The 12,170-nt window shown below is 43.1% G+C and overlaps 1 protein-coding gene across 2 annotated transcripts in view; it reads right to left on the reverse strand.

The window, feature by feature from the left end:
• KIAA2012 (KIAA2012 ortholog) overlaps window positions 1-12,170 on the reverse strand; it is a 101,086-nt gene that overhangs the window by 51,298 nt on the left and 37,618 nt on the right. For both annotated transcript variants that reach the window (XM_088022074.1, XM_028121392.1), the window contains exon 12: window positions 4,732-4,800. In XM_088022074.1, the coding sequence (XP_087878200.1) occupies window positions 4,732-4,800 (69 nt within the window). The remainder of the gene's footprint in view (window positions 1-4,731; window positions 4,801-12,170) is intronic.

Below are 12,170 nucleotides of genomic sequence, written 5' to 3' on the forward strand. Positions count from 1 at the left end.
GGTTATACCAATTCCTGCGTCAATAGGATCTCACAATCTTTAGGATAAATTTCTTAGTTGCTATAATGGCTTTTCACGATCTGGCTCCTGACCACCCCACTAGCTAATTGCACTTCTCCCCACTCCCTTTCCTACCTGTGCCCTGGGGACCGGTCATTAGAAGCCACTTACATTTCTCCTATGTCTCCATGTTCTCTAACCTTAATGTGGTCCCTTTCCCTGGAGAATCCTTTCCTCTTTCCCACTTGGCTAGTTCCTATATATATCCTTAGAAAGTCAGCTTAAGTGTTCTCTCATTCCAAAAGCCTTCCCAAACTCCGGGCTGAGTTAGTCTGCACTCATTCATAGCTGTCACCATACTTCACTACTGTGGATGACACTAAGGCATGGATTTTGTCTCTCAACCGTATTCATGTGCCCACCGCAGTATATGGCATTAGTAGATGGTCAATTAGTGTTTGTTGAGTGAATAAATGAATGAGTAATCCTATGTGCTTTGTAAAACAGACTTATTAATTCTTTCTATTGGACATGTTCCAGTGCTTGTGTCTTCATTATTTTTCAAATAAGGAATTGTGGAGAATTAAGACAACAGTAAATGAAAATCCATAGGCCACAGGAAGATGTGTGAAAGAAGCAAGGGAGAAGCTAGGAGGAAAAAAAATCCTAAAGAAAAGCCTCATGCTTCTCTTTATGGCACAAATGTCTGAGGGGTGATGAAACAGAAAAAAGTATTTATGGATTACTAGTTAATGAAAGTTATAATTTTTTGATTATCCTGACAGAAGAAAAATACTCTAAACTTTATTATAGGTTGAGAAATATAACTGATAATACACTCACACACTCATACACACACACACACACACACACACACACACACACACACACACACCTTAAAATCTATACCAGCCTTAAAATGCATTGTGCTAAGCATTACTTCACTACTTGAACAAGACCCTGATCCCTCATGCATATTATACACTAAGTGAATAGCAGATTCTGGCTACTTGGAAGGGACACAGTCTGAGAATTTCAAGAATCCTTAGATTTGTGAATACCCCTTGTGTATATCATAGCCCCAGTAAAAAGAGGGGGAGTTCTTCAAGCTCTTAATGAGTCTATAAATAAAGGGTTAGGGTGGTTTATAAAACTATTTTGTTTTTGGCAGAGAATCATCAAAATGTTAGACCACATCACTTTCTCTTACTTTCATCACCAGTCCTAGCAGCTGGCCTTCTATTTAAGTCCATTAAACAATATTTATATAAAAAGAATCAATGTTCTTCTTTCTGAAAAATAACTTTACAAGAGTAATTGCACGTGTTATAATGAATATAGTTCACAACAGTGAGATGTGGGTGCTCAGAGGAGGGCTAGGCGCACTCACTAGCTTAGTGATGGTCTTCTGTTTTCCAGCCTCATAATGTCTTTGATTTGACTTCATGCCTCTGTAAGATGACATATTGTATGTATCCCTGATTTGTGAAGTCATTTGCAAATAGGTGAAACTGACTTTCGAGTCCACAAATACCCAAAGTCCACCATCTATATAATTCTTTAGAATCCTATCATTTTTTTCCTGAAAACATTCGTTAAAACCAAATGACCAAAAAGAAAACAAAAAGTTGTGAAAGATCGATAGTGATTCCAATGCATAGATGTTTTAAATTGCTCTTTGAACTCAATGCCAGGGAGTATCAAGCATTTTCTGAGTAGTGTTATATCCATTTTCTCAAAAACAAATGGGAATGTTAAGCACAAAGAGTTGTAAGAATTTTTTGTTAAGGTCATTGAACAAATCAAAGGAACAAATACATTTCCTACATCTAAGACCTGAAAGAGGTGCCCTATGCTTATATGGGCAGTCCCATTGGAATGGGAGTTGCTATTTAATAGGTATAGCATTTCAGTTTCGCAAGAAAAGAGTTCTCGAGATTGGTTGCCCAACAATGTGAATCTACTTAACAGTACTGAATGGTACACTTAAAAATGGTGATTAACATAACAATAAAAAATTATTAAAAAAATGGTTAAGATGACAAATTTTATGTTATATATATTTTACCACAATTTTAAACAATGACAGGGGATAGGAGGAGATGAGGAATTGTATTCTGGGCAGAGGCAACAGTATATTCAAAAGCTTGGACATAAGAAAGAGATTTGCATTAGCCTAAGGTCTTTAGTTGCTAGGAGTGGAGAAAAGAAGAAATAAAAGTTTTCTTTCCTTTTCCTGAATATAGAGCTTGCCATGGGGGCAATTCTGAAATAGTCCAAGTTTGTCTTTGGCACTCTACCATTTCCCTTTCTGTACTTTTCTTCTTCTTCTTTTTTTTTAAAGATTTTATTTATTTGTCAGAGAGAGAAAGAAAGAGAGCACAATCAGGGGAGTGGCAGTCAGAGGGAGAAGCAGGCTCCCCACTGAGCAAGGAGCCTGATGCGGGACTTGATCCCAGAACCCTGGGATCACGACCTGAGCTGAAGGCAGACGCCTAACCAACTGAGCCACCCAAGTATTCCAGTGCTTTTCTTCTTGTTCCTTCTCCAAATAGCTAATTTCCTGTTTATCCAAGCCCTCCAGGGCCATCCACCACCAGTCAAGCATATTTCAATTCTTAAAACGTTCTTTACCCTCAAATTACCCACCTCTCCTTCTACTCCTGTCAGAATTTTTAGTCCCTCAGAGCAGCTGTTCTCAGCTAGGTTGCCATCTGACAGCCACCTGGACATATATATATATATATATATATATATATTTTTTTTTTTTTTTTTTTTTACTAAAGTGTGAATGACTATTAGCTTCTTGGAAGTATAAATCTTTTAAGAGAATACTTCTGAATTCAAAGTGAATCTATTAATAAGGTTTTAATAGTAGAATGAAGTGAAATCACAACATTTTTGGCCATATTAGGAAGAATGTTTTTGGTCTGGAGAGCTACCCTATAAATGGCCTATCTTCCTAGAAAATCTGTCTCAAGAGTTTGGCTTCTCCCAAACTGTTCCTCCTTTTTTTCAGCTCCTTCCCTTCTCCCCATGTCTCTCTCTCTCTCTTTTTTAAAGATTTTATTTATTTATTTGACAGAGACACAGCAAGAGAGGGAACACAAGCAGGGGGAGTGGGAGAGGGAGAAGCAGGCTTCCTGCCGAGCAGGGAGCCCGATCCCAGGACCCTGGGATCATGACCTGAGCGAAGGCAGACGCTTAAAAACTGAGCCACGCAGGCGCCCCTCTCCCCATGTCTTTAAAAGTTGCAAATCATTTTCAGTGTTACCCACAAAAGGGTGTCTGATGCCAAGTAAGGGGGATTGGAGGGAGAAAAAGATGTGCAACAGAAGTCATTTATTTGTGTGGGTCATAAAGTCAGGAACGTCCTAAAGTCTCCATTTTGTCAGATGGCAACATGCCTGTTAAGATTGACCTCACCGCCAACCATGCATTGTGGTAAAAATGCAGGGCTCTGGGGTTCAAATCACAGCTTCTCCATTTAGCTGTGTGACCTTGGGCGAGTCACTTAACCTCTCTGAGCCACACAGGCCTACATGAAAAATGAGGATAATGATAGAGTTTACCTCATATCATTGCTGTGAGGATGAAGTGAAACAATGAATGTAAAGCACTCAGCACAACGTTTGGCATATCAAAGATCGATGACAATGGTAGCTATGATCTCCATGATCTCCGTCATCATCATCATCATCATCATCCTTCACTAGGGGGCTCCTATTAAGAGCTGCCCTGGCCTAGTTCCAACCAACAAGTGAGAATGAACAGAACTGACGCTGAAATTTCCCACCACGGTCAGGATGTCCATCCAGGGAGAATGGCAGGAGGGGTGATGCAGAATGCCAGGCTCTCAAGTACTTCCCTGCTTACAGATTTTGAGATTGGCAAGCGTATGATTGTGCCTTTTCTCCTTCTGGTTTTGTAGTCTCTGGCAAAAACAATTCCCTCCCCCTAGCTCTGGCCCCAGTGCTCCATCTGGGGCATTGCTTCCTGTCACGATAGCGGGTCCCTCATTCAGGATTCATTGCTGCCTGCCCCATAACAAGCAGTGAGGAAGACCACACACATTTCTCTATTAATCAAAGGCTATTTTTAGGAGAGAGAGAAGGTCTCTACATAATCATCCTTTCCCCCGGGTCTGAAGCAGAAGCAGCAGTGGCGATAGGTAGGGGATGAGCTGCAAAGTCACCCTACGCTCCTAGTTTGTGCTTCATTTTACAGCTAGCTGCTTACGGGGATTGAAGTACGAAAGGAAGCGTGGAAGACGTAGAATTGGCCTCGGTCCTCCATTTAGAATAGAATCCTCGCCTGCGAGGATTTTCCAGATAGTTTCCTCCTTCGTGGTTGTGTAGGCAGAGCTGTGCACAGCTCTAGGGGCTGTGCCCACCTCATTATACTGTGAGTTGTGCAGCGTATGACCTGCAGAAGCCACAGTACATCCCCACAGATTTTCCTTCCTGGGCTAGCTAAGCACATGCCCTTGGTCCAGCTTCTCCCCTCCCCTAATATTTACACTCACACCACAGCACACTGGGCTACCCATGAGTACCTCATGAGGACACCACATTTCCCAGGCTGTCCAAGAAGTGAATCCTCTTTCCTCCTTGTTGCTATATTTGGGGAGAAATTGAGTGTTTCTGGAGGTCCCTGTATGAAATAATGTGCATGCAAATCAGACGATATAGAGGAGAAGTAGAGGTGACTTTTTTTAGAGGAAAAGCTTACTTTTTAGGGGACGTTGAATACTAGACCTCTCCTTTTCATGGCTGGTATTTGAATTGATAGATTCGTAGGCTGAAAAACAATAGGGGTTTTACCTGTGAGTGTGAAAAAGTCTTGAAAAAAAAGTGATTTTTCTTACCTCAAGACAAGGGAAAAACCAAGTGGGGGCTTTGATGCTGAAGCCTCATAATAAATTGAACGGTTTAAAAAAAATCTGTTGATGTTATCATGGAGAGAAGATTGATCTGGGATTTTAAAAGCACTGAGGAAAATAATACTTTTATTTAAGATGTTTAAGGGTGAAATCCTGTAGGGACTGTGATGCTGAAATCCTGAGAGGAGAACTTTTGACAGAGCAAGAACATGAAACAGTTAATGCCTGACACATGCCGTGAGGAGATGCCCAGATTTGAACAGCAGATGTGCTGTGGGGCCCCAGTGCGTGCAGCAATGGCGGGATGACAGACGAGGGTGAGGAGCCCCAGCCTGCAGCTGTAGCGCAAATACAAGGGTTGGGCCAGGGGAGACAGGAGGGATTCTAGCCCATCTGATTCCGGCCAAGGAGACAGACAGGCTTATGTACAGCCCTGATTTTTTTTTTTTTTTTTTTTTTTTTTTTTTTTTTTGCAATCTCTTAAAGTTACCTTGGGAGAGAATTAATCTCCTGGCTGTCCTTGTCAGTCAGAATGAAAACGAGTTAAAACAATGCTATTTTGATGAATGAGGAGAATTTGCATGATGGGCCAGAGAAAGACAATTAAGGGGGTTGATAATAGCAAAGAGGTCAACTGAGTGGATCTGAGATGGAAGAACAGTTTTTAATGGGAAATATGGGGTGTGTGTGTGGGGGTGGGGTGTGTGTGTGAGATATTGAGGAGACAGCAAGAGGGAGGAAACAGTCAGAGGGAATCATAGAAAATTCAACCTGGAAAAGATTTTGAGATCCTCTAACTTGCCCCCTCCTCCAAACTCATTTGCAAATACATGTATGTGTGTATTTATGCTTCCTTGTCTCATTACTGATAATAAACATACTAGAGAGGTTGCCAAAAAAGGATGTTTGTTTTTATTGATTTGCTAAACTGTGGTGGGCTTGGAAAAGCCTGTTCCTTGGTGTTTTTCCACCTCAGAGTACACAGACATAGTCACATGCATGCATAATAACTTAGGCCGAGCGGGGCAGCTTGGGATTCTAAGAACCAACACTGGAGAGAGGAAAAGCCATAATTAGTGTTAATTGTTGACCCTACAGTTCAAGAATAGATGCTCTGGAGAATGGGAAATGAGAACAAACATTAATTATTGAGTAGGGACCTTGGAGACAGACACTCTGGATTAAAAGGAGAGAGATAAATTGCATAATGAATGTTAATTTTCCCTCAAAGAATTGAGTGGTCGGTGGTTGGAAAGGAAAAAGAGGCTAAAACAATCATGAAAGAGAAACCTCAATGTGTGTCAGGGCAGGAGGGTACAGGAGGACTATACACACACTTTACATCACTGCTTACTGCCTCACCCTTTGCCTTACAGCTCCCAAGAAACGTGCTCTCAGGGTTTTCCTTAGGACTCTTACTATTTACCACAGTTGTCTGCTAGGGAGCTCAACCACTTCCCCAAGAATGCAGAAGCCACAAAACAAGCACACTGCACACTGACACGCTGAGAGGTGTGTGACACCGGAATTTATTTTTTATGTGTGTTGGTGGGAGTTTGACTTCAAATGAGGGAGATGGCTGGAACTGAATGCCTCTCAGGAGAAGGCAGTGGCCCTGAGTCTGCTGCTGTGGGGGTGACGGAATCCGGGGCCTTAACTGTTGCTTTATCCTAAGTATAAGACATCACACACACACACACACACACACAGCCTCCAAAGAAACCCTCTTCACTGAAAGTGAAAACAGAAAAAAGTAATTTGAGTCAAAAATTGGAGATGAGGATGGTAGCCAGTTTTTAAAAGAGACTCTATTATCAGGCTTGTCGCTGGCTGCTGGGATTCAGAGAGCTGGTCACATCCCCACAGCCAGGCAGCATCTCCTACGTCTGTGCGTGGCCTTCTGTTCAGGCCCTCATCAGCTGTTGCCTGGATGGCTCTGAGGTAGCCTGAATGCTCAGCCTTTTCTCTTGCCTGTTCCTTCATGCTGGCACACGCGCTGGGTTACATGACATCCCTCTTCAAACATCTGTGATTCCTTGTTGCCTAAAAAGCAGCATCTCCGCTTTATCCTGGAACACAGGGCCTTCTCTGGTCTGGCCCCGGCCTGACTTTCAGCCGCATCTCCTCCCGGGAAGCCCCTCACAGTCCATTCACAGGGACTGCTCATCATTTCCCACACGTATTCTATTTTCCTGTTTCTCTTTGTTTGGGTTCATGCTGGTCCCTCAGTTGGTCATGTCTGTCCCTCTTCTCTGTTTATCCGCTTCCATTAGTTTCTCAAAGGTCAGTGCAAGTGGGATCTCTCTGCAAAAATCCTTCCCAGCCCCCTCGGTTAGAATTAATGGCTCCTTCCTTGAACACACTTGAATCGTGTCAGTGAGGCCTCTTAATGCAGCACTCCTTCCATTCTGCCTTGTGATAGAGTGAATTGGTTGTGAGTTTGTCCTCACCTGGTCTGTGAGGCCCCGTGGGGCAGTAGCCGCAGGTGCTGAGCCTTGGAAGTGGGATGAGAAGAGCACAGGCTCTGGGACGGGTGGGCCTGGAAATGAATAAGCTAGCTGCTTACTGGGTCAAGTCCACATGCACCAGGGAGTTAAGCTCCTGTGTTTCAGTGTCCTCACCTATGATAAGTGAATGAAAATACTCACTTCATGGGAATATTGGGCTCATGGAATGAGATGACATAGGTGGTACAGTGCCCGAGAGTGTTTACTCTCAAAATCAACATCCTTCTCTGTCCCTTGCATATTGTAGACATTCAGTACATTTTACTAAAGGAGTCAAGCACATATGTAATGGGTCTTCTCTCTTTTAGGTGCAATAATATTTTACATCAGAATTTTATCTAATACTTAACAAGATGTACTGCAAGTATAATCTGTTTTTTTAAGATTTATTTATTTATTTGAGGGCGAGAGAGAGAACAGGCATGCGTGCGGTGAGGGAAGGACAGAGGGGGAGAATCTTCAAGCAGACTCCTCGCTGAGCACAGAGCCGCATGGGGCTCCATCTTGTGACCCTGAGATCATGACCTGAGCCAAAACCAAGTGTTGGAAGCTCAACCGACTGAGCCACCCAAGCGCCCTAAGTATAATCTGGTTTGATTGTTTTTTCTTCTTAAAGATTTTATTTATTTATTTGTCAGAGAGAGCACAAGCAGGGGGAGCGGCAGGCAGAGGGAGAAGCACGCTTCCCGCTGAGCAGGGAGTCCGATGCGGGACTCGATCCCAGGACTCTGGGATCATGATCTGAGCCAAAGGCAGACACTTAACAGGCTGAGCCACCCAGGCATCCTGAATCTGGTTTGATTGTTATAAAGTGTAAACTAGGATGGCAGATATTATTATAGTTGCATTATTTCAGTTAAGAAACATGACAAGTTGCTGTACAAAGAGTATCTAGAAGATAAACATTTATTTCCCTTTTGGATAAGAGTGGAGAGGTAGGTGGGCGGACTAGGGTGGTTTTGCTCCACGAAGTTATCTGAGCACTGGCGTTTCCTATATCTTACGGCTCCATTATCCCATAGAATACTGTCCTCTTCTGCTCAGTTGAAGCTATTTCACCACCTCAGCCAAGTCCAAGGGGAAAGAGGACCTCCTTTGGTAAAAAGGAGGGCGAGCAGTATCCTTTTAAGAAAATGAGCTGAAAGTTGCACACGTTACATCTCTTCACATTTCGTTAGCCACAATTTAGTCACATGGCCATGCTTGGTAGCAAGAGAGGCTGGGAAACATAATTTCTAGCCAGCAGCCATATAGTCAGCTAAACTTAGGTGCTACTAATAAAAGGAATAATGAAAGAATAGATATTGGAGAACAATTAGATTCCCTGCTACTCACAGTTTCAATCCTTATTTATGGGCCATGTTTCAGGAATGCACATGCTGTTTTCTGGGATATTCGGAAGTAGATAAAGGGGATCTACCCACAGGAATTTCAAATCTTGGAGAGGAAAGAAGAAAAAAAAAGTAAAAAAGGTAAAGGAAGTGATGGGGTGCCTGGTGAGAGGCCCAGGCAGTAAGAATTAGTGGAACCTAAGAAAGTAGCCATCAGCGTGGGCTGAGGCATCACAGTGAAGGTGGGAATTCAGCTAGGTCTTGAAGCCTGGAAACCTGGACAAGTAAGACTAGAGGCATGTATGAGTTAGTGGGAAAAGCTTTGATCTAAGTGGGGGCAGAAAAATCTGGATTTGAGCCTTAGATTTGCCACATAGAGGCTGTGTGACTTTGAGCAAATCACTGTACTTCTCTGGGCCCCAGTGTCCTTATCTACAAAATGAGAGACTTTTCAAACTGTGGTCTCATAGTTCCAGTGGCTCTGTACAGACCCCCTGCCTGGGAGTCATCTTAGGAGGGGAAGAACTAGCTGGACTGTGGAGAAGTTGCGGGGAGACAGACCAAGCCCACTTCAACCAGACAGCTCTGCTTATCCGTTTTATCTACTAGGGTCCTCAGCAAGTCTATTTGGTAAGCACTTCCTCTGCTTAAACGACGATGAAGGCCATGCCTACATTCCCGCTCGACTCTAAGGCTCTCTGAATTGGATCAAACGTAAGGGAGGTAGAATTCATAGTTTCACAGGCTTTGTAAAAAATGTAAGTACCATCATATGCAAAAAATAAAGAGGAACTAAATATTCTTCAACACTTCATACTGATTTTTTTTTTCTCAAAAATAAAAGAATTCCCAGCAGATTCAGAGAGAACTATTATTTTTGACATTTTTCTTCTTTGGGAGGCATAAAGTGGTGATGACACATTTTCAGCCAAATGTGAGGTAGGGGAGTCTTTGTGCTTATAGGAACCATGAGAGGCTTCTGTCAAAGGAAAGGAGGCTCCCTAATGTTTTTTAGTGGCTCTCCGCTGGTGGCTATCAGAACGCCTTCCAGTAGGGCTGCTGGTGCTTCGCTGGCCTCACTGTGGTGAGGGAAAGAACCCTACTTCTCTGTGAAGTCCAGGAACAAGTCCAGCAATCACAGCCTGCCCTGTGGTATATGTGACAGACCCAAATTAGCCCCATGCCGAGCTTCATGGGAATCTCCCATGATTTCTGTAAGGAGAGCATGTCGGTCAGGGCTTAGTGGAGAACGGAAACCACCAGATATTTTAAAAAGGAACGGAGTTACTCTACAGAACTTGGTGCTTATAAAGTTGCTGTTGCATCCACCTCTTGACACACTCAGTCTTCATGAGCTTGCTTGCTAGTGTAAGCAGCCCAGAATTTCTGCCTTACTTCTGCCCTCCATTGTCTCTTGCAAGTGCAGCTCTTTGGCAGAACTCAAATCTGCATGCAACCTCCTGATGGCAAAGGTTATCTGGGAAGTGTTTTTAGCCTTTTAGACTCTGCAAATACAGGAAGGCCCACTGGAAGGAAATGCTGGGTGCCAAGTGACCATATCCAGTCACATTTTCCTTTATTTCAATTGACCTGAGACCCCTTAAACTGTCAACATGATTTCTTATGGGTTATTAGCAGACATGGATTGGGGCAAAAGGGGGCCCAGTGACACACTGGCTTCTTCTTATCTTCCTCTACTTCTCACTCGGAGATGGATGGATTGTGGACCCTATGATTCAAAAGTGATGTTTGGAAAATGAAAATAAGAACAGTCATGAGTTATTGAATGGCTGAGATCCTGTTTCAGGATTCAGACAGCAGAGCTGCCCCACCAAGGGAGTCTCCTTGGGAAAAGGGCATATTCAGTAACGTACAGCATTACAGCTGGAAGGAACCATAGAAACATCAGCTTAGCATTTTCCAAGGTGCGTTCCAAAAATGATTTGGATCCACATGATGCTTTGCTGAAAACAATAAAGAACTAAGTGGTCAAATAAGTTTGGGCAGTGATGCATCGCCTCATCTGAAAGAGCAGGAATTCACATTAGCATATTAGAGTCCTTGTGAAATCCTGCAGTAAGGAATCTGCTTAGCTTTAGCCCACTGGCTTCCATACCTATTTGACCTCAGAAACTTTCAGGTTCTTTTTATAATGCCTGTTAACCTTGTGAGGAACTGGAGTTCTATGGGACATATGCTGGGAGGATTGGATCTAATGCCAACTCCTCTTTCCCCATATGAAGAAGCTGAAGTCCACAGCAGTGAAATCACTTGCCCATAATCACAGAAATTGCAGGTGGCAGAGCTGAGAATAACCTCAAGACTTTGGACATTTAGTCTGGAGTTCTTTCTTTTTACCCCTCACACTACTTTGTCTAAAGGCCTTTTCCTCCTTTAAATCTCCAGGCATCGTCTTTAAGGCAACAGTTGCTACGAGAAAGACTACTCAAGGAAAATCATATTCTTTTACCCATGGGTTGCTGCAACCAGCATTATCACAGATGCCAAATGGGGAAAACAAAGAGAAAGTCAACCATTTAGTATATGTTTGCCTCCAAATAAGCAGTGTTTTGAGACCAGCTGGGATATCCTTAGACCCTTCATCTTTCTGTTTACCAAATTGCAGAGCACCAGGAAGTGACACGAAGTATATGATCTATTACTGAAACTAATTATCCCCAAATCTAGTGACCCTAGAACAATAAACCTTTATTATATCTCACTCAGTTTCTGTGGGAATCTGGAAGTGGCTTTGGTGTGGGATTCTGCTGCAGGGTTTCTCGTGAGGCTTCAGTCACAATGGCAGGCAGGACACAGTCATCTGAAGGTTTCACTGGGGCTGGAGCATCTCCTCTCGAGATGGCTCATGCATAAACCTGGAGAGTTAACTCTAGCTGCTGGCAGGAGGCGTTACCGCCTCGCCATATAGAGCCCTCCACAAGGCTGCTTGAGTGGCCTCATGACAGACATGGTGGCTGGCTTTCCCCCGAGTGAGTAATCCAAGAGAGAGAGAGCAAGGAGGAAGCTGCAGTGTCTTTCCTGACCCAGGCCACACACAATCACTTCTGTCATATTCTACATTTATCAGAAGTGAGCCACTATGTCCAGTCTACATTCAAGGGAAGGAGTATTAGTTTCTCCCTTTTGGAGGAACAAGTGTCAAAGAATTTGTGGACAAAACCACCATACCAAGAAAAAGTTGTGAGAAGAAGGATGCTAATTAAATGGCCAAAGCATAAGGAACATATTTGGGGTAAACATCCATTTAGGACAAGAACAAGTGCTAACTGGGAACTGTGAAAGAGATCAAGAATTTAAATTTAGACCCGAAGTCCCAACCTGAATCACCGGAACAGACATCTGTGAACTCCTTGCAATAAAACACTTTTTTTAGATTTATTTATTTATTTCAGAGAGCAAGAGTGAGAGAGAACACGCGCATGCTGGGGG

This window comes from Eumetopias jubatus, unplaced genomic scaffold (genome assembly GCF_037043125.1).
Source record: "Eumetopias jubatus isolate StellerSeaLion01/CBP00866 unplaced genomic scaffold, mEumJub1_p1.0 scaffold_3, whole genome shotgun sequence".
Classification (NCBI taxonomy): Eukaryota; Metazoa; Chordata; class Mammalia; order Carnivora; family Otariidae; genus Eumetopias; species Eumetopias jubatus.